Genomic DNA, 23590 nt, shown 5'->3' on the forward strand with positions numbered 1-23590 from the left:
AGGCTGATCTCTGTGAGTTTGCATCCAGCCTGATTTATAGAGGGAGTTTCAAGACAGTCAGGAATACATAGAAAGAGTCCCTAAATTATTTATTGTCAATAAGTAAACAAATAAAAACCAGAAGGAATTGTATGTATGCATAACATCTACGCATGATTCACTTAATTGAAGCTTTTGGCTTAACTGCGCTTTAATTAAATATAACCATATATTGCCAGTAAACTTCAGATAAGTGTAATCTATTTTTTTAATTTCAGCGTGGCATTAAAGTCTGAAATTAATTATCCTGACATGTATATAATATATATTTGGTTGCTCTCCTGACTTAACCTTCATATACTAATTAAATCAAACTCAAAGTACAAGATAAGCTATGCATCTTAGTAAAAAGTGTGAGTGGTATTTAGTTGATTTGGTGTATACATTAATTTGTTAGCTGTCATCTGTTCCTTCCCCATTTATTAACACGATTCCTAGTCTGTTTCTCTGTGTAGTCTAATAACTTGATAACGAGTTCACAGTTTTCCACAAGACACTGAAATAAACTAGAGGAGGATTGGCAACATTGTCCTGCATAGAGAGGGACATGTGGCAGTGCCATAGGAGTTCGGTGTAATCTGGTGAGTACAAAACAACATCACCTCTTTAAATCGGGAGAATTCTAAAGTATATGCTAATAAAAATTGGGAGCAATTCATTACATTAAAAAATCATGTGTTGAGTGTGACATTTAGTCAAATTATTGACTTTATAATGAACTTCTAGACTGTATACCTGATATTTTAATTCTGAGCATATTACACATAATATATATATATATATATATATATATATATATATATATATATATATATATATTCAGTTTGTTCCCATTAAAACAATGCAACCTGTATTGTGGCACTAAGTTCAATTTTGATGTGTCTTTGAAGTGTCTTGGTTTGTATACCAAAGTAAGTCACACTTGGTCTTAAGTAAAGTATTTATCAGTATTCCTCAAATATGCCAGAATATCAAGTGCAAGCTTGTATGAGTGCTTCTGCTTTATGGAAGACACACATCTAATAATCATCTACACATTTTATTACACATTTTATTGCAGCATTCATGAATATAAGATGAACACTTGTATTTCATAGATCTCCATAAAAATGATTATCCAAGAAAATAAATTTTGTAACTCTTCGTAAGTTAAACTTTCTGTGATTTCTGTTCAGTGTTTGAGAATGAAATGCCATTTTCAATTTATCAAATTCCCAAATTAAGCTTCTATGTCGGATTACATCACATTTTCTTACAGTAGCCGTTAGGGTAGAAAGCTCAAAGGTATTTGATTGAATAATAGGAGTGTTTTTGACCATGAGTCTCAACATGAATACCTGGCCGTGATTCATCTCCTTCAGTTACACACACACACACACACACACACACACACACTCTCTCTCTCTCTCTCTCTCTCTCTCTCTCTCTCTCTCTCTCACACACACCCTACTTAGTTGCTCTCTGCGGATCTGCACAGTAAGGATAACAGAGAGTCACAGAAGTATTTTTAAGCAGTCCAGTTGCACGGTGTATGCTTGATGGACAGAATAAAACTTATTCCTCAGCTGTTCTTGAATGAGAGCAAGGGGTAGATAAAAGCAGAAGCAAAAGAGACGGAATTAGATCGACACAGATGCTGCACATTTCCTGTGCTTTTGCCTCGTCCTTTACATCCAACCTCTAAACCCAGCAGAATACCCTCAATTTTCCTGGTTCTAACCGAGAAAGCCCAGCCACTAACATGGTAGGATTCCACATAATGCCTTGACTTTATACACAATACACACCTCCAAGCTGCGCCTCTGCGGCTGTGGAAGCACATTTAAACATTTTAAAACGTAGAACTAATTTTACACGACTTGAGGTATGGCTACAACAAAGTAAACAATGCAGTAAAGAAAAAAAAAGATGCAAAGGAGAGCCACATGCTACCAGACAATCTATCAAAATGTTTATAGTTCATGAACAGCAATAGATGAACTGTGTGTGGCACATTTGTTAAAATAATAAAAGTAAGAAAATATGCTCAATGTAGAGGTACCTTAAAAAAACAAATGTTTATAAAATATTTTATCTGCATTAAAATATTCTTTGGAAAACAAAAATAAAAATGTATCATGTATGTTCTTTCATGTTGATCTGTAAAAGTCAGAAAAAATACATATAGTCCAGGCTGTTGAACATTCTAGAAATGTAGAATGCTAAACGTCCTCCAATCATGAAGCCTTTATACCTTACTGAGCTGAAGGGATGTGTTCCCTGGATCGCTACAAAGAATTTCACTTCTGTGTCTATTTAAAATTAAAAATAAAATAAAAAACACAGGTTTGTTCCAGTCAAAGTGAAACAATGACCTGACTTCCATACGTGTAAGCACAGCGGAGGGACGGAGGGACACCGCGTCTGAGCGCTTCCTTCAGGGCTCCATGACACCTGTAGAAGGTCCTGAGGCAGAATAATGGTTTCCCACAAGGCCAGGAAAAGCATCATCCAAAGCGAAACTTCAATCTGTACTTTACTGGGCTGGGACTTCTGCGAGGTGGAGATAGGGGGACCTTTGGTTTCACCGGACGAGGTGGCTTTTTCTTTTCTGGTACAGTGACGGTGAAGGAAAGTTCAGGTTGCTCTGACTGCTTGAATCTGGGTAGGAAGTGGGTGGAGACGTGCTGGGGTTTGACCCTTGGGCTGCAGCCCCTTTTGGCCTTCCCTCTCTTGTTCAGGGCCACATACCACTCCCGCCCAGTCTTTTCAGTTCTGTGGATTGCTGATGCATAGGTATTATAGCTGTTTTCTTGAAATCTCTCCCTGAACTTACAGTCATCTGTAAATTTAGCCTAGAAAGAAAAAAAATGGGAAATTTAAGTTGCAACAATATTTCAAAATACAATAGAAAGTCTTGAAAACCCAAATATTCTATGACTCTAGGACCCTCGTACTCTGTTCCTCTTTATAAAAATATGTTCCTTTTAAAGTTGTGTGTGTGTGTGTTTCTATATTCCCATTTTGTCTTTGTAACACTATTTTTTATTCATTATGTTCAGGTGATATAGTGTCATTGTTAAACAAATACCTAGAACTATTGAATTTAAGCATTGTAAACTTTCACTTTAATACATATGAATACTGTTACTGTTTCTAAACTACTTTGAAATTTGTATCTACGATTTCTTAACATAGAATTTTTCCCCTCTAAGTCATAAAAAGTAGATCTAGATTATTAAGAAACAATTGCCAGATAAAACATACATTTATGTTGCAGAGGGTCAAGCTTCTACCAGGAATGCAGTTAGCAGAGTCATATGATTCTTTTTGAGACAGGCATACATTTTCAGCGTTATCAGTGTGATTCTTGATAGCGAGAAAGGGGTGGCATATGGCTCTATTAATATTGCATGTGTTAGAGTTCTTTAGGAAAGAAATATATCTTCACATATGTGGTTCAAGAAAGTACATCTGAAGCCAGGGAGAAAAAAGTCATCCACGTCATTAGCAACAATTCACCTGTATCTTATACATACTCACTGGCAAGCTAGCTTCGGAATTAGCAACAATTCACCTGTATCTTATACATACTCACAGGCAAGCTAGCTTCGGAATGCACAGAGAGATGGGTGAGCTGACACCCATCCATCCATCAAGGTGCAGCTTGTGATAAGGAAATGTGACCTCCGTGTGCAGGGCGCCCAATAACAACAATGGAGGTGATAGGCAAGAGAAAGCCCCATAAAAAAACAACATTTGGGCTGTATCGTGTGTGGCAAGACAGTAAGGAGGCAGCTGAGTGAACCTCCAGGAAATGGGAATGTGTGTTCGGACACTGTGGACATTTCTAAGTAATTCTGTGTGACTTCCATTTGGGATCTCTGGGGGAAAGGACAAGAGATGGGGTTGGGAAAGTAAGCCAGTGACAGCTCCTAAAGAGCTCGTTTGCCAAACTGAGGACTCTGGAGGAACGTGATGGAGGAACCGGAGAGTTGTGCATCAGGCTTCCTACCGTGGCCTGGTACTGACGGCTGAGCTCCCATCACTGGTTCCTATGCAGAAGCTCTGCCTACATGGCTCCCGTGATAAGCAACACATGTTCCTAGGGTAAGGAGCTATAATTCCCAACAAACATAAAAGAAGCCATAACCTTGAATGGCTTAGGAGTCCCTGTGCTAGTTCAGACCGTCTGGGTTCACAATGTCAGTGTCCCTTCTGTGCAAACTTTTCTCAACAATGCAGATCACACACTGAAATCTGAAAGCTTGACTTTCATAATTTTCATAAAACCACTATTGAGCCCGATAAACAATTTTTCTTTACTTCTGCAAATCAAAAGATGCTGTCAGAGGAAAACCAACAGCAGAGCAATTCCCACAACATATTGGCCTGTGTGCAACAGGGTCACCAAGTTTTTTACACTTGGTTCAGGCAAGTCCCTCTTTGATGGCTATGAAGGAATACATGGCTAGCCGACAATACTGGTAGAACTCTGCACTGGACCTGCTAAGGCGTAAGCAGGTGCGTTTCAGAGCTACCCCATGTGTGACATCATCTCTTCATGTCCTTTAACTCCCAAACTGCCAGCCTGTGTCTAATCCAAGAATGCTTAAAGAGACTTTCTTACAAATATAATCTAATCTTTTTCTATAGCTGTTTAACCATTTCGAAGGTTTTCCCTCCAATGTCAATAAATATAGCTATGATTTTAATATATTTTTGTGAGACAGAGTCTCACTATGTACCCAAGGCTGCCATGGAACTTTCTGTGCACACCAGGCTGACCTCAAATTCACAGAAACCAGAGAGCCTCTGACTCCTGACCCAGATTATTTTATTTTATTTTGTGGTTCTTTTGAGACAGGGTCTCTCTACATGGCTTTGACGGTCCTAGAACCGACTCTGAGACCACATTGGCATCAGCATCACAGAGATCTGCCTGCTTCTTCCTCCCAAATGCTAGGATTAAAAGCATGTGCTAACACACCTGGCTTCCAGGTAAATCTTAAAAGAAAAAATTGAACCATCTCCACTGTTTGTGGCCTGTAAAATGACAAACATCTTAGAAAGACACGGATCATTTCATGAAAAAGAATAACAGGCCAGGGCTGCAGATGGATAATTTTTTGGCTGTGTAGCATGTGTAAGGCTCTGGGTTTGATCCTTAATATCTCAGACAATAACAAAACTCATTTTATTTTACATCCTTGCCAAATAACACAGGCACAGACAGACATGTCCGGTTTTTGAAGTGGGCTGTATTGTTTAGTCTTGTTTACTCTCATGGTCTCTAAGGAGGTAAAGATAGGTCACCTTTCAAAGGATGTGTCTGAGGCATGAACACGTGCACATACACGTGAGCGTACGTGTGTGACCCTGCACACACACACACACACACACACACACACACACACACACCGAGCATATTTTGAAACATGTTTCAGTTCCATCCTAGAGCGAAAACCCACTTGATCCAGTCCCTAAACTTATTCAGCATAGGGACTTTCTCCACTTTCTAAAAATTCATGCTCTAAGGTTTGAAAAGCTGGCTTTTGAGGCCGCCCACCTTTCAAAGGTCACACAGAGTAGAGACAACAGAGGGCTAAAGTCCCCATCACTGTATGCAGCCACCATTGAAGGCCAGAGTAAAAAGAGTCAAACCATTTGGGTTTTCTTAATTGACTTCTAATGTGTGTGTTTGTGTGTGTCTGTGTTTCTGAAAGATCCCCCATCTATGATGCACCAGAATTATTCGAACCAATCTTTCCATGGCCTTTCTCATTAGGAAATCCAGTTTCATTTTGAAGAACTAATGGTCCTGTCAGTATTCTCTCCTCACGGGGAAGATGGTAACTAAGCAGAATGTCTCCGATACAAGGGTCAGCATGGGACATCTAAGAACTGGTGACTGGGCAACATGGCCCTATCAAAATACATAAACATTTACCAAAATGAATATGACTATTCTTTAAAAACCTTGGAGAATAACTTTCTAGAGTAATTTTCTTCACTTTTGTCATTGAAAATAAGTTATTTTCAAACAATCTATTTTGATCACAGTTTTCCCTCCCTCATTTCCTTCCAGATCCTCCCTGTCTCCCCACACCCTACTCCACGTCTTCTTTCTCTTTAGAAAACAAACAGGCGAATAAAACAAGCAAACTAGAATTTAAAAAAGAGAAGAAGAAGCACAAGAAAAGACACACATACAAACAAAACCCATAAAAACAAAAATCAAAAACCGTAGTATACAAGCAAATATGCAATATACATAATATACAAGGCCAGTGAGATCTTTTTAAATGCTCAAGTAAAGCAATATGAGACAAAAAAATATCGACAAAAATACCTTTGAGTTCATACTGTGCATCAGGCCTGCCCTTTCTCCAGTGAGACTACACCGGAGAAAACTAACTCTTCTTTGCAAGCAAACTGTCTAATGGAGATAGCTTCTTGGTAAGGGATAGGCATTGGTATGCCCCTTTCAGTACTGGGATCCTGCCTGGTTTGGACGTGTGCTCTCTACCACAGCATCTGAGTGAGTTTACATGTGCGAAAGTCTTATTCTACTTTGGAGACACCGCCTCCTTGGTGTCCTCCATTCCCACTGGCTCTTAAAATCTGCCTCCTCTTGTGCATAGCTTCCTGAGCACTGAGGGGGGAGGGGTCTGATGAAAACATCCCATTTAGGACTAGATTTTTGTAGGGTAATTTTCATGTTACATTCTCCTTTAGATTATAGGACATTTTATAGTAAAATACATAAATTTTAAATAACAGAAACCATGAGTCTCCGGGTGATTGGGGGTGAATTTGGCACACACACTTTCATTTACCGAAGTTAAGATATAGGCAGGCAAATCAAATGCTAAATTATCTAATGAACTCGGGACTCATGGCTTCAGTGTCCAACCACTGTCTGTCACTAGGGCAGGACAGCCTCACTCAGATCTCTGTCTTTGCTGGGCAAGGTGACACACACCTGTAATCTCAGCATTTAGGTGGGTAAGACAGAAGAATGGCCAGGAGTTCAATGAAACTTGGTCTCAAAAAAAAGAGAGAGAGAAAGGAAGAAAGAAAGAAAGAAAGAAAGAAAGAAAGAAAGAAAGAAAGAAAGAAAGAAAGAAGAATATAAAACAAATTTATTCCTATCTTTGTGTCAAATATATGTTTTAATTGATTTGATAGTTGTTTGCTGACTGTGTAGCCAAATATTATGCTATTTGCAGCTTCTACAGAGAGAAACTATATAGGCACATAAGCCTTCCAATCTTCCTTAATGAAATAAATTATTTGTGTTTTTTCTCTTTATTTCTGTTCATCTTAAAAGCGTGAAAACAAATTGCCTTCAAGAGACCCCAAGTTGAACATTAATATAAAATGCTTAAATCAACTAATTTATTGTAGCTCACCATTTCTGCCACATCAAGTAAAACTTAAACAAATTAAATTATGTTTGCTTGAATACACAAATTATTACATACAGGGAGGGGATATAATTCTGATAAAAGCAAGAAATTTTTATCTTCAAAATTGTGCTTTCAACGATTGCTACCTAAGTTTTGACAAATAGCTCAAGAAAGTTCATTCAACAAACAGTTCTGGCAAAAATGATCACTACCCCAAAAAGAATGAAATTAGAAGTCCATCTCTCATGCTGCACAAAACACATATCAAAGATCTCAACTGGAAACCCAATGGGCCAAGACTGTCAGAGGAAAATGATGGGGAATATATTTCCTGTTGTAGCTCCTGGCGAGAACTTTCTGAACAGGCTTCCACCAGCAAAGGTCAGAGCCCCAAGAATCAACAGGTGGAATCCTATGAAATTGGAAAGTTTCTGCACACAAACAAAATCGTCAGAAAGCCTACAGAATGAAAGAAAGTCTTCACCAACTGTGCTGCAGATGGGGACGTAGTATCTAGAATACATAAAGAACTGCTAAAATTTAAATACCAAAACCTCAAAACTGTCAGGTAATAATTGGGCTTGTAAAATGAACAGATTAATTCTCCAAAAAGAAATATAAATGTTCCATATGTATTTTTTTAAGCATTCAACATCACCAGATATTGGGGAACTGCAAATAAAACTGCTTTGAATTTCATCTCAGCCATCTCAGAATGACAAAAGAAAATTAGATGTCAACAGATGATGATGGTGGGGATGGAGGAAGGAGAAAACTATAAACTAGTACAGACAGTATGTAAATCTATATGATTACTACAGGTACCAGATATACCACCCTGGGCATAAAAAAAAATAGTCTGTATCCTACCATAGAAATAGTTGAACATGCATGCTTATTGCTGCATTATTCACAATAGCAAGAAAATGCAGCCAGCCTAGATGACTACCCACAGAAGACGAGATAACAAAAATGCAGTTCGTATACAGAAAGGAATTTTATTCTGATGTAAAGAATACTGAAATCATGAAAGTTTCAACAACTGGGTGGAGACTACCATGTCAAGTGAGATAACACAAAAAACTAAATTCACACGCTCTTCTGAATCTTTTCAGTGTTTTTATTAACGTGTGTGAAAGGTAAGGGTAGGCACAGATGACAGAGCTAGAAAGCAGACCAGGAGGGGAGATGGATGTTAAAGAACTCAAGTGTAGTAGCAAACATGATACCCAGAAGTGGCTCTGGGGGTTAGTGGATGACTAACTACTAAGGAAGGAATCCGGGGGATTGAGAGAAAGAGAGAGGAAAGTGAATGGTGTTTTATTTGAAAACGCAATGAACTCTATTGCTGTGTACATTGATGTTAAAAGAAAAATAAATGAATGATGTTGTTTTGACTTCACTGTCTGTTCTCTCAGTATGGAATCCATTCGAAACTACGGATGTTTTCAAAGGTCCATGCCACACACCTGTAATCCCAGCACTGGGAAGGCAGAAGCCGAGAATCTCTAATTCCAGACCGGGGCTAAGCAAAAACCAACTCTTAAAATGTACAACTACGGGTGAAAATGCAGTCCATGAATGATATGGCAATTGGAGCGAATTTGGATAAACATGTGGATTTTATAAGGCATTTAATTTATTTTACTGTTTTCCAACCTACTGGTATCTTTTTCCTAAAAATTATAAATTTAAGAAATAATTGGCTTAATTCAAATAAATAAAATGTTATTACATATTGCAATGAAAACACGTATTGACGAAATCATGATTTAAGCAGTTTCTTGGCAGCATGGATCCCAGGTTCTTGTCTCTCTACCCCCCTCTTTCAGTGCTGCTTGGCTCTCACCTCTACTTCTACGAATATTGATGCTGGAGAATGTGCCAGAAGCTCAGGCTGTGTGTACAGCTGTGCCCTGACATAGGGCAACGTGCACCCAAAGGATCCGCCCTTTACCCTTTTCCATATATAAGTCATATAGAGGTCCATGGCAACACTGCTGTACTATCCTGGCAGGGCCATAGTTCCTGGTTGACACTGAAAATCTTGCCACCCTTTGTCTCATTTCTTCCTATTGAGCAACCAAGGAAATGTCTAAAATGGGTTTAATAATAGCCAATTTCGTCATATGGTGACAAATGCCAGCCATGAGACTTCTCTTGTCTTAAATAGTCTTAAAAATCACTCAGATTTATATTTATATTTTAGTTCTCCATAACCTCAGAGAGCTTACAAATTTTATACAAATATTTAAATTGCAAAAAAAACCAAGCAACTTTAAGGACATCAATATACTTCAAAAACTAATCAGATATCAAATTTAAAATGCTTGTTCCCCTGGCTGTATCTCCAGAGATTTTACTTTTGTAGGGGTGAGATGAAGGCTTGGATTTGAAACATCACTTGCTTACTAGATGGTAGTGACAGAGGTGAGGTAAGAATCATATATGGAGAACGAAGCTAGAAGGCAGGTGCTTCGTTTCTGGCATCTCTATTATATATTATATTATATAAGGAAATCAATTGCAAAGGCAGAACCCCAAACTGCTTTTGGATCCCAAATTACTGAACCTCTCATTTTTCCATGAGAAGCTCTTACAGTGGAAAGGATGTCTCTGTACAGATGCTTTGATGCAGCCCATTGTCTTGATGGGAAGAGTGGATCTTACTAGGTTTTATTTTCTAAGTGATAATGGTAAGTATTGCTCAAGTCTTTGTATTTCCCCCTTTAGTAAGCATCCTGAGCTATGGGGGCTGCTGGCTGCTCGTCACTGCCCCCAGCACCTGAAGTCCAGTCCAGACTCTCCCCCTAGGCCAGCCAGCTGGCATCCTCTGAACCCAGGAAAGGAAAACGATCATCCTCACCCAGGGCTGACCAGCACACATTCCAAGCCTGTTTCGTAAACTCTGCAATTAGCTTTCCTTCCAAACATGATCCCCTAGAACCCAGAGACATAAGAAAATAACCATTTGACCACATGCTTTTCTCTGTATAGCACACTTCTTCCCCAATATGTAACAAGCAGCCACGCACGTTTCCTGAAGACATTAAAGCAAACGTGATACCCAACTTTTCCAAGATTTAATATTTTCATGTTTAAAACACTAAACTGGACTGTAGGTCTCCAGAAGAATAACACAATTGTGGTAATAGAGATGCCTGCTATTTGAAAGTGTGAGTTGCCTTCAAAGTCGATTCCTCGGCAAAAGGAAAAACCTAGCACATAAGAGACTGTTGTGTGCATAAAAAGTGCGGTCCCAAGAGTAAAGTAAAGGCTAGTGGTGATTAGGATTTTGGCTAATCTAAATAACTGAAGAGTCACAGCCATTTGACCTGGAAATCAGAAGGAAAGATTGAAGATCATCTACCAGCTGCCAGAGAACACATTCTGGAAGATCGGCTTAAGTTGCAAATAATCATAGTTTCCAGGCTCTACACCAAGTATTCTGCACATATTATCTCATGTAAAACACAGCCACCACTGCGGGCAGTCGCTGCAGGAAAATAATTCTCCTATTTGTATCACCCATAAAAGCAAAACCCAGAAACATTAAATAGAATGACACAAGTGTGAAGTGGAATTTGGCTTGAGGGGTCTGCACACCCAGAGGGATTCATGTTCACATCAGAACCCTGTAAGGAAAATCCAAACAAGGAATTCTGTGGGGCTTTCGGTGAGGACCCCAAACCTGAAGAAAGAGCATGAACAGATGAAAGACAGCGAAGGGCACATGTTCTTAGAAAGTCCCTCCATCTGGAGTTTGTTGAGACGGAGAATGGGAGCCACAGTGCAGACTGGTTAATCCTGCTGGTTCTCTGGGAATTAATTATTGTCTCCTATTCTCTATAACTCCTGGCCCATTTTGACCAGAAGACCATACACTTTTGGCCCATAACATGTGGATTTGGGTAGGCAGGAAAGTGGGGAGAATCTGGGAGGAGTTAAGGGAGGTAAAACTATAGTAAGAATATACTGTATGAAAAAATTGTTTTCAATTAAAAAGATTCTTTAAAGACAGCATGCCGAGACTCTCATGTGTTTGGAATCTGAGAATGGTTTGGAGGTGGGTGTATGCAGATCAGGGATGGACACACCACCTGTCTGCCTGCTTGAGTTTCAAGTAAAACTGCCATTGTGAAATTAACCATCAGGACAATTAGGTCAGCACCAGTATTGCCTCCTCCACACTGCCCAGGGCTGCCGCTTTAGTGTGCCACCTTTGGGTACACAAAGAAGTAGCATTCAGTGCAGGAATGTTTTTAGGAACCAGGTAGTTCCTGTTTGAAAGCCCTATCTTGAGTGGGGTTTCCTAAGCAACACAACATCACACTGGATAACAACATATAAGTCTGATAAGTTCTGTGATAGACACCTCCCTTTCTCTATAGACTAAGGAGTTTGAGGGGAAGGCTAGGACCAAAATAAATGTGTTCTGAACTTAAGGGAAGGTGAAAATTAATTTACAGCTGTCCACATCTAATCGAGAATTTCCCTCTTTGCTGGTTAACAGCATGCTATAAATGCTCTTAATGATGTCCCACAGTGTTCATTTCTGACATATGGTATGAAAATATTACTAAATTGGGCACTTACTAATTCCTCTAAGCATATGAAAACAAAAATGTGTTCCCAAACACAATGCTTTCTTTTAAACTAACTCGAACCTATAGAACTTGAATATTTCAAGAGGGAATTTGGAAATGATACAGTTTTCTTCAGTCACATAACCATGTGATCTTAGGAAAATAACTAAACATCTCAGACTCTTTCCACGACTCAGTGTCTGATGGAATAATGAGAATGGAGGGTCTCTTACCGAATTCTGGAAGTGCATCACCCTGTGTGGTGATTAATCTCTGTTGGCAGAACTGAATGGAAACGGACAATTCAGTGTAAGGCGATTACTTTCCCCAGAGTTACCTGGATAACTTCCACATCTAGTTCTACTTTGGAAGAAGAAGCTGAAAGGTAGGCACTCTTTAATGCCATTGTAAGATTATTAGTGTAAAGCAACTCACAAACTAAGCACTACTAAGTGTGAGTTAGGTTTTTGGATGGTAATGTGATTTTGTAACTATCAAAATCAAGTCAAATAAACACACTGAAAGTTGTAAGAATGTTTTTTAACGTATTCCACTACAGTGAAAACAGGAAAGAAACCAGCTGGGCATAAAGCCGATAATTGCTATGATTAATGCTATTTCTAAACTCGACTTCTTTAAAAATAAATCACTTCATAATTTAATTAGGTTTCTTTCCATCGAGAGAAAAAGCACTAATAAAAGCTCAGATAAGAGAATGTAGGTTTGGACATAATCGTAGGGCTTAATTTTTTATCTATGGTTCAGCTCAAAGTCATCAGAATGACTTTTATATCAAAGAGCCGCAGTGAGTGACAGGAGCAAGGCTTGCTTTGTGCTGTTTAAAAGTCATTACTCCATGAAATAACTTGGCCTGCCAAGATGAGAAAGAATAACAGATGCTGTGTTTTTGCGTTATCTGCATTATTTCCACCAGTCATCCTTAGACATTTGGGTCAAATTTCTAGAAATTAGTTACTTGCATTTGACAGAGGAATCATGTATCGTAACCTCTCAGTTTGACCCTTCTAATTGGCATCCATTTATAATACTTTGCTTTCTGTGGCAATTATCCCCACGCTGGCCTAAGTTCCATCTATTTTTGTATGCACTAGTGCACAACTCAGAACGTTTTCAGTGTTACGATTTTTCATCCTACAGCAGACAAACCCATAAGTGGTGATTTTTAGTACCCATGACACTGAGATTTTGAGGGCTTTTAAGACCTTAAATTAGAGCAAGGAAAAGGCATTGATTTCCCACCAGGATTTGAATTTTTAATGATCAAATATTATTCTTAACAAAATGAGATGTCTTACTTTTCTCCACAGCGATACAGAATATTTTTCTCCTCAAATAAATGAAATGTCACTTTTAGTTGTTCAGGCATAGCAATCACCTTTAAAAACTGTGTTAGTCCTTGCTAGAGTACAAGCAACCCATAAATGGAATAAATTGCTTTTACAATTCTTGAAATTAACAACTAAACAATTTAGCGGTTTTCATTTATCTTAAATGGCGGTTGCTACATTTATATTATATTTAATTTATTGCATATAATAATACACACCATTTATTGAATAGTTACAAGGTACCAAATGCTGCCCTAAATACTTTACATATACTCGCTCACTAAACCCCCAAATAGCCATACAGTTCTTTAAAAGTTATTAATTACTTTAGATGTAAAGAAAAGGAAGTTGTAAGAGTTTTGCATGTAGAAATGAGGGGAATTCTGATTGGATTCTTAAGGGTCTATAAGTAAAAAGTCAAGGAGTGCCAATTGATATCACTCTTAAATTAGACTTTTTATCTACTTTGAAAATTGCAAAAAGAAATAGCTTTTCATTTGCTGGTAATTAAAGAGTCAACTTTAAAGAATAATTCCACTAATACAAATAAACAGAATCTGCACTACTAAAAGCTAGAAACAAATGATTTGTAAACCGATTACTAAATGTGTAAGTAGTCTGAAGAAATACGTTGAATTCAAGATCAGTAAGTAATTATATTTGATGTGGCAAAATACAAGAAAGAAATTTCCCTAGTTCATCCAGAGCAATTTCTTTCTGGGAGGTAAGGGGATTTGCGGTCTTGGTTTTGTCTCTTACTTGCTTACATGGAAATGTATATTAATCAGACCAAATTTGACATCATGAATAAGCTATAGGATCAAATAAGAACTCTCTACCTATCAAACACTCAAACCGCCAGATAAATACGTAAAGTTAAAATGTAAGGGGATATAGCTTGTTGCCATGACAAGTCTCATCCAGACCCCTCTGGGACACTAACAATGGCAACCAGTGTGCAAAGGCTATTTCCAAGTGCATTTATCTTTTATGATTTTAAAGGTTGTATGTATTTTCAAGTTTGTTCAAATGATTACTTACAGACACATACAAAATTGGTTATACATACATATAATTTTACCAAAAGAAAAAAATTGAGTTCCTTAAGCAAATTGTCTATCTCATCTGTTGATTTTGAAAAAAAAAATCACTTCACTTTTGTTACAAATGTAAAAGCTCAGAGCACCTTTAACAAATATAAAGTGGTTCTACTTACACTTGCATGGAGTTTTCCTTTTTTTGACATCGCTAAAAATTTGTTGCTGAAAACTCCTCGTATTCCTACAATCCCCTGAGACACAGCAAATATTTCCAAAATACCTAGGATGACAAAAATCCCAAAATAAAACACAGACTCTCCTACACAGAACTGGGAAGAATGCAACGTCTACATGAACGGCTCTCAGTCTTCACCACTGGGACTAAAGAAAGGGACATGCAATGACCTTTCGTGACAGTCGCTATGTTAAGGAGTGGCCAGTGTCCTAGTGGACACTCGGAAGGACTTATTTCAAGATCTAGAAATTTGATTCTGCTTCCTCAATAATTCTCCATTTGCAAATAGTAAGCGGCTTTTGATGAATACTGTTTGTTTGGCATTAGAATCTTTTCAAATCCCCAATGTATTGAAAGATGCTTTAAAAATATATTTTAGATTTAATACTAATTTGTTATTATTGCAGCAAAGAGGATCTACTTTTAGTATTAAAGCATAAATCTGTCCTCAAAGTTAGTATAAGAAATTCAAAAGCCTGGGAAATTATACTTTCTTACATAAAACAAATCTTTCTCTTTCAATCATCACAGCTTGAGAACTTAAATAAGTATATGTCATATTCAATCGTTTAAAACCATAAAACTACACCTTAGATATTAAAAACAGTATAAATTATTATTACTTCCATAAATTGTTTGATAAATTATGTTTTGAAAAATATTAGATTTTAAATCATTTCCCAGAAAAACGATTTCAATACAGTTGTTACTGTATAATGAATGCAGTCTGTATGTCAACACAATGTCCCCTCATCCCCCACAGTCATGTCAAGAACCATGTGCTTTGAGGCAAGAAACTGTTTACTGTAATTCACAGAGTGAATAAGATTAAGTGTGTATTCTACATGTAGTTAGACAACCTGCTTAATATTTATAATAAAGTCAAAAGAGATTTTATATAAGTATGAGTAAGGATAACATTCTTGTTAGTTAAACATTTGAAATTGTAAAAAGTACAGAAACAAGGTAATATAGTTAGGAGAGCGGAGAGGAAACAAAGAAGGAGGAGGAGAAAGCACAGCTCGACACTGGGTCACAAGGTTTCCGCGTACACATTAACTAGGGTATCTTAGTAGCTCTCTGCAGAGGAGACACCTCCTTCATGTTTCCTGGAAATGGCAACCTCCCCCTGCAGTGTGCAAAATTATTCAATTTACTAACAAGGGCTCTAAGTACATATAGATGAATTAGTTTATTGAGGACTATGCCGCACAACACAAGCTGAGAATCTGTCATTGTCACAGATATTACTGCTTGCTTTCTCTCAGCTTGGTTTGTTAAAAATACTTAGAAATATCACAGGGTAAAAAAGGGATACCTGGGAAGTTATTTTTGTTCTTATTCTTTTTAAATCTTAGCCCAGAGTAAGAAAACCTTCTCAGAGAAACTGCAGGCACCAATTTAGCGGTGCTCTTTTCATGAGAATTTTAAAACACGCTCAACAGGGAGCTATTTTGGCTTATGGAAGAGAGTGTTAATAGACTCTAGTGTTCTATGCTTCGTTTTCTTTAATCGTGTTTCTAAAATGTAATTTGTGTATAATTTAATATAAACATTGACTGTGATACACACACGAAGATTTAGAAGCACCGTCATTTTACCAGATACTGACAGAGCACAGGGAACGCTCTGTAAAGATACACCCATCAGTTATAGAGAGTATACGGCATATTTAGCTTTTTAAAGTTTTAAATATACTTCCCTGGAGGATACTGAACTTTTAAAACTAAACTATAAAGATGATATTATTGCTAAAATATGACTAGCACATCCGATCAAGAGCTCTGTTTGAATCAGAATCGAAGAGTAATACTGAAAGCATCAATAACGAGTTCAAATATTTGATTGATTAGGGATGAAATTGTAAACACTGCATAAACATATGTGAGCAGAAGCATGAAGAGGCCTCCACTGGAGCTCTGCCTTGTGGACTGATTGACACAACAGGGACAAGGGGGTTGAGAGATGAGGTCTGGACAGTTTTCCTCCAGTGTTCTCCTTGCTCCAGACTGGTAAGGGTGGCCTTTGCTCACCCCTAAGAAACATTATTCTAATGCTTTTTTAAAAATTCAATATTTTCTATAACTTAATTATTAGGAATCCTTGAGAATGAATTCAAAGGAGATTTTTGTTCACCTTATGGATATGCTCAGCTTTATAAATGCAAATTGGTCACGTATTAATGAAAAATATATGACAGTATCAAAGACCAAATTCTTATGTTTTCAGTCTGACTTTTAAGATGGTGAGATTAGATGACTTTATAAATATTTACTTAGTTAAAAAAAGAAATGAACAAAAGCTTCCTATGACTTTGTTTAATTAAACTAGTGCTTTTCAACCTTATAACCTTCTTTGGAGGACTAATTTAGTCTCATTTCGTATCTCAATATACTGCGTTTGTGCCGATAACATACATTTTCATTGCAGTTCATTTTAAATGTGGAGATGACGAAGTAATGCCTGTGAAAGCATTATTTTATTTACCTTACATGGTTTGTCTGATAAATTCTACTATAAAAACAAGTATTGCCAGAAAATGGAAAGATTACGTAATTTTAATAAGATTCCCTGGACCTGGAAACTTTATATTTTGTGTGTGTGTGTGTGTGTGTATGTATGAATGTATTTACGTGTGTATGTATGTATATATGTGCGAGAGAGAGTGTATGTGCTCTTAGGTCTTCTTTTTTCCACACAGACAGCTTTGGAATTGATGTTTTACATCTAAATGCAATTTTGATCTAATATTGGGTTCATCGTAAAGATCATAATGTCTAACCTAATTTCAATAATGACTTCACTCTGTCTTGGTTTCTCAGAATCCTGGCACAGCTCTTCACGACTCACAGTGGGTTTCCTGCTCCTCTCTCCAGGAGACCACAGGCTCTCTATGTCATCTACTTCTCATTAAAGACTTCTAGGAAATACTTTAAAGCTATGTATATTATATCATGACTTAATGTGTTCCAAGAAACATTTCTCTAAAGCTGACTTTGAGTAAGTCAGTAGTATCTATATTCTCATCTTTAGGCGTCAGTAATAATAAACTCGAAGGAAATTTCCTCTTCACCCTGTGGATGCCAAAACAGTATCCTTAAGCAAAATTGTAGATGGCAATTGTCTCAGATACCAGCCAGTGACTATCTGCAATGTTACACTTTCGTAGGGACACCACCGCCCCACCCCTACATAGACACATGCGTTTTGAGTTGCTCTTATTATTGTGTCTGTTTCCTGTTTGGAAATTGGTGTAGAGAACTCAGGAAAACTTAATTAATATTCAGATATTGAAGATGTTGCTCTCTCTTTCCCAAAATGTTCAAAGTTAAGATGACAGAGAAAGAGAGAGAGAGAGAGAGAGAGAGAGAGAGAGAGAGAGAGAGAGAGTGAGAGAGAACCCTTTCTCGTTAAAATGTCAGGACTGATTTCCAGGTTGAAGCAGACAAAACTTTTTGGTGTCCTTACCATTGGTCCTTAACCTACTCTCTTCATGGGATAATTATGCCTTAAAAATAAGTTTACTTGGGTGAGAAAATATACCCATAGCTTCCTTTCTTGTTCTTATATTCCTCACTACAAGAAGGCTCTGTTGATGGTGGAGGGCTTGGAGAATAAAAGCTAGAACAATACAGATATCACATGTGTTCAGAGGCTCTCAGCAACATATTTGAAAATTCCCAATGAAAAATATGGTGACATCAAGTTTCTCTACTTTCATCCATGGCAACAGACATGCTCTGCCAAGTTATCAAGTCTTAGTCTTGAACGATCCAATTTAGCACAGTCTTTGCTGATTAAATTAGTAACAGAATTTCCCCTTGAATTTCTCTGCACAGTAAATTCTGATTTCTCCAGCCCAGGGAAATGTCTGATGACCGTGTGACACCAAAGCAGATAGTTAGGTGAGATTCTCAAACAAAACGTAAAATTCAGGACTCTCTTAACCAAAATGTTGACGAAATTTTCATATTTTGTGTGACTGCTTTCTGTAGCCATTGCCTAAACTTTTCTCCTCTGAGCTGATGCTAATTTCCTAGTTTTAATGGCCCAAGGTAAGCCAACCAACATCACTGTATCAAAGCTAAACTTGACGGGTTCTAAGTTAAATCAGCTACTCATCTTTCTTCACAGTTAGAACTCATAACCTCATCTTCTCCGTTCTTCTTCGCCTTTCCCCAGTATTTCCTTCCAATGGGCAATAAGCTAGTTACCATGTTCTAGTATAAGATAAACAGGGGCCTTACTAATTGGTGTACCTAAAGGAAGGTTTCAATATCTGTACCTAGAGCACGGTTTTAACAGTAAAATTAAACAAGTCTTTGCAATTGGCAAATATATTTATTGTTGATTAACAATTGATATTTTATCTGACATAAAAGTTTTATTGTAGCATCTTAAAGAAGTTTTATATTGAGGTTTTATTGCAAAGCTCTCCTGGCCTTCTCCTGTGAAACAAAAAACCAAATGTTTCTACACATATTCTAAGTAACCATCCAAGGTCAGTGCCTTAGTTTACATAAATTTTAGGAATCTATCAAGCACTACCTTCAAAGTACGCTAAATAATCAACTGCAAGTAGCTGCTGTTTCCTTCCATCGTGACATAAGTGTAAAGAGTCATGTTAACGTTCCAAATTCCATGTCTTCCCACTGCACATACAAACATTTCATAGAGCATTGTTGGGAACTCCAAATACCCAAAGCAATCACTATGACCATAGTATTTGAATTATGCTTTCCTTTAAGAAAAACCTGTGGAAGGCAAGGCCAGAAAAAAAGGCAAACCAGAAAAGGAAAAAAATGGCATGAAATTAATCAAAACATCATCCTTCCTGAGGTGGGTGCCCTATATTGGATTCATGAATGAATGAATGGGTGAATGAATGAAGGCCAGTCTTTTGAAAGAGACAAATTAAATTCTGAATGTCTGTTTAAAATTGGGGGGGGGGGGAGTCAGAAAAAGCTTCTTACAAAGATTTATTAGTTCCTGCTTAGGATACATCTGTCATTTGGTGGTCGTCCTTCAATGAGGATTATAAAATAAATTGGCTTTTGGCAATAATGGATAGCTGGCCAGTTTCTTCTTCAGTCAAAACTAAATCTGTTGATCTGTTCTCACTTTTCCTTCATTTGTGTTTCTGTAAATCCCCTTTTAGCAGGGCCTAAACTGCGGCCACATTTAACTTCAGCGTGCTTTTGTAATGAAGAAGGGACAATCCTGTTTTCAGAGCTCCCAGGCATTCCAAAGTTACCTCAGGCACCAGGGATTCCAACCTACAACTTGCTACCTGTTACTCTGGATCTCTCCTGAGCCTAAGAAAGTAAGGGTTATGTTGAGTAGGTATGGATAATTTCACAGCAACGAACTAGAGAATGGTTTTCTTCAAGAGCCAGGGAGATTGCTGGAAGTGGAGACTGAGCTCGAGTGTCTCATGGCAGAACTGAGTCCTGCAGAATGAGGACGATGAAGAGAAATGGTGAAACAAAAGTAGCTCTCATCTCCCTGAAGCAACAGAGAACTCCCCCTTACCAGAACAGACTGCTCCCTTCGTCAACAAAGGCCAGACTTCTTTTAAACATGAAAAGAGGGGGTCCAAGGTGGAGCATGGGGGAGCCCTGAGACTCAACGTGACGGGAACCTGGAGCCCTCTCCGCTTTGCACTGCCTCCCCACCTACACCTCAGCCCGCTGAGGGGTGCACTCCAAAGGCAAAACTAGCAGCCTGCTGGCTTGGAGCCGCACCTGTCGGGTTGCTCCTGCCAGAGCTCACGTGTCTGATCCTCTTAACACATTGAAAGAGGCTGGCTAGCCAGCCACCCCACCTGGGCTTGAATCTCCAAACCCTCTCCGCAGGCCCCTGCAGACAATAAATAAAGCCCGCGGTTCTTGAAACTAAATAAACAGGAGCGTGCTGGTCTCTGGGGGAGCAGTGGTCGGGTGAGGTATACCTGGGCGCCACCAGGAAGACAAGAGGGGCCAGTTGACAGCACAGCATTATAACCTGGCCCCATTTCCGTTCTCCCTGGGAGTCTGAGAGGTCCCTACTTTGTTTTTATTATCTGGAGGACTAAGCCCTGCTGGAAAAGCGATTTGACTCTAGTGAGAAAATACCTAGCTGGACCTCAGAGACAACCCCAGTCCCTAGCACACAGCCCCAGATTACCGCTCGCCTCAGCCGCCTAGGAGCAGCTAGATAGTTCGAGTGGCTACTGCGACAGTCTAGAAAGCGGGTGGAGCGGAGGGAACGCGGGTGGAGTGGCGGCAAAAGGGAGAGAAGAAAGAGAACTCAGAAAAAAAATTAAGTTGGGTTGGTTTTTTTTTCTTTTTAAGTTTTGCCCAATTTCCAAACATTTTCAACGTCCTCTGTGGTTCTTTTAAAATTAGGAACTTTCCTCTAACCGTCTCTGGGAACCAAAGGATAAGACGGTCTTGTCAGGGTCTCTGCTTACTAATACACTGATAAACCCAGCACCGGACTCAGTCATCATGTGGTCTGTCCAGTTTTCTAGCTCATGTTGCCTTCTTGAAAACAGGACTCTACACTCCGTGTGTACATATAAATTCTACATAGATGTGTGTAGCCGGTGTGTGTATACATATGTATGTATACGTGTGTGAAATGTGTCTATGCGTGAAAAGTTACATTCACATATTAACATAGACCTATAATATGGGATATATGTATATGATGTATGCGGCTGGAGAATAGAAGTAGTCTGATATTTTCAGAAACTAACCTGAATTGTGTACAGGGGGGGAGGGGGAAGGTGTACTTTGATACTGGAAGAAACATGCGATTCTAGCTCATAAGAAGAAAGAAATTGTACCAGGAGAAAGACTTTTACTTCTTGCGTTATTTTTTCCCCAACTATGGAGGAAGGCTTGTTCCCCCACCCCCACCCCCGGCCAAGCATCCTGGAAACGAGCTTCCTGTCTCATCAGGATAACCTCCACCTGGGGAAGCTCCATGCCCGCTACCCGAGAGACGGGAGCGGGTGCACGGACCCTCTACAGGGTCCGCGAAACCGACCGGACTACTTTCAGAATCAGCCAGGTCCCAGAAAGCTGGGCTTCCTAGAGGTGCCCCTGTAGCCCAAAGGAAACCTGGCCGTCCCTCCCAGAACAGGTTTTGTTGGAGAGTGGACAACTTACTTAACATACTGGCTTCGTGGGAGCCATTGACTTTGCCATCCGGGTAGATCTGCAGATGGAAGCCGATGCCCACTCTGCAGTACAGGCTGCCGGTCCGGCGCCCCGAAGGGCTCCACTGGAAGCTGCTGTGCTCCGTGCCGCTTCCTTGGCTGCCCGAGGAAGCCGCGACTGGTGAGGAGGCAGAAGATGAGGAAGACGTCGTGCTACTTCTGCCCCGGCCGCCGCTGGAGTCTCCGGGGTTCCTTGGAGCCGCGGGTTGCCCTTCGGGAGTGAGACGCTTCTCCCCGTGAGCCCAAGCGCTGAGGATCAGGTGGCTGCAGAAGAGGAGGAAGAGCCAGGACAAGCTCATTCTTCCGGCCGCGGGGGTCCTAAGTGCATCTTGCAGGGCTGGCTCCGGGCTCCGTAGCCCCCGCGCGGCTGCGTGCCTCTGGCGCTGCCTCCCTCGCCGCACTGGGTGGACATAGCCTCGGGGAAGGGAGAGGGGGAGAGAGTGAGAGAGAGAGAGAGAGAGAGAGAGAGAGAGAGAGAGAGAGAGAGAGAGAGAGAGAGGCCACCCGAGCGGATCTCGGCGCTGGCACCGGGATATTTATAACGCCAGTGATCTCACTGCTCCGTGCACGCCTGCAAAGCTTCCCCTCACCCGCCGCTTTGTGTACTCACTGGCCGGTGCGGGGAGGGAGAGCCGCGGTCCCGGGGGCGGGGGTGTGAAGGAGGAGGGAGAAGCGATCCCGGGAGTGAGAGGAGGTGCCTTGCCCTCAGAAGCTGCCCCCGGGACGTTGGCTGCACCCAAGCACCGGCCACGAACCCCAGAGGATCTCAGGAGCCTCAGGGTCACCCCACCCCCTTGCTTGAACCAGCCGCGCGGGATTCGGCTTAGAGCGCGTAGCTCAGTGCGCAAGGGGCACAGACGGAAACGTGGGCATGGGTTCCTATCCTCAGTGGCCACGTGTGTCCCAGGCAGCCCAGCACCCGACGTCTGAGTGCTGGCCTACCACCTGGAGCCTGGGAACCACTTTCTGAAGGGAACCTAGAACGGATTGACAGCACAACTCAGAAAGGCTTTGTGGTGGCCCAGGTGGGAGAGGAGGCTGATTTCCTAATGTTAGTGATTTATCAAAGAGCTAAGGTGTGCGCTTATTTAACCTTAGAAAGCCACCCTGAATCAATGTGCCAGAACGCTGCTGCCTTGCTGATGGACGATGTCCCCCCCTCCTTTCCAACAGAAAGCCCTGTGTCTGTGTTGGAACAGGTGAGAACACCCGTGAAGAAACACACACACACGCACACGCACACGCAGGCACGCGCGCTCGAACTGGAGGCAAGGATGAAGTGGGTCTGGACACAAGGACATGTGACTGGCTGCCCAGTTGTCCTCTCTAGTCCCATGATCCCTTTGCCCAGAGGAATTAGCCAACAGGGCTCTCTTCAACTTCCATTGGCTGGAGGGCCGACCCCAATGAATGATTAATGACAGAACTCTGAATCTCAACCCCAGGAAACCCGAGAAGGGAGACTTTCTTTCCCTGTATGTAATGCCACGACTGTTATTTATCTGAGAAATATACCTGACTTGCATTCTTGGAATATTTCTGTCTGAAAACATATTTGAAACTTTAAACTACACTGTGATCTATTAATCATTGGCCACTTAAATGAAAAGTCAATGATACCACCCAATAAGGTCAATTCACGTAAGTCGTGCATGGCTTTATTCATTCCTGAGTATCTGCTTAAGATTTCCTATCTTAATCATGAAAAACCATAATACAGATGTGGATTTGTCTTCAAAATCGTAA

General features: G+C 40.0%; 1 protein-coding gene across 2 annotated transcripts; it reads right to left on the reverse strand.

Annotated features, from left to right (window-relative positions):
• Window positions 1–1061: 1061 nt before the first annotated feature.
• On the reverse strand, window positions 1062–22560 carry Fgf5 (fibroblast growth factor 5). Of its 2 annotated transcripts, XM_075943463.1 has the most exons (3): window positions 21795–22560; window positions 14582–14685; window positions 1062–2873 (listed from the first exon to the last, which is right to left on the reverse strand). In XM_075943463.1, the coding sequence occupies exons 1-3, from the start codon at window positions 22141–22143 to the stop codon at window positions 2526–2528; spliced, it is 801 nt and encodes a 266-aa protein (XP_075799578.1). In that variant the 5' UTR covers window positions 22144–22560; the 3' UTR covers window positions 1062–2525. The 2 variants fall into 2 exon arrangements, with proteins under 2 accessions (XP_075799578.1, XP_075799579.1); XM_075943464.1 differs by lacking the exon at window positions 14582–14685 and having other exon boundaries at window positions 1067–2873.
• Between the last annotated feature and the right edge of the window lie 1030 nt (window positions 22561–23590).

Source organism: Microtus pennsylvanicus, chromosome 12 (genome assembly GCF_037038515.1).
Source record: "Microtus pennsylvanicus isolate mMicPen1 chromosome 12, mMicPen1.hap1, whole genome shotgun sequence".
In the NCBI taxonomy this organism is placed as follows: domain Eukaryota; kingdom Metazoa; phylum Chordata; class Mammalia; order Rodentia; family Cricetidae; genus Microtus; species Microtus pennsylvanicus.

What these genes read in the sequence shown, in the direction of transcription:
- Fgf5 (XM_075943463.1), bottom strand. Translation starts at nt 22,143, where the DNA reads ATGAGCTTGTCCTGGCTCTTCCTCCTCTTCTGCAGCCACCTGATCCTC. An exon ending in CCACGAAGCCAGTATGTTAA is followed by an intron (nt 14,686 to 21,794) that starts GTAAGTTGTCCA and finishes TTGTCATCCTAG; the next exon opens with GTATTTTGGAAATATTTGCT. An exon ending in AAGGAAAACTCCATGCAAGT is followed by an intron (nt 2,874 to 14,581) that starts GTAAGTAGAACC and finishes TTTTCTTTCTAG; the next exon opens with GCTAAATTTACAGATGACTG.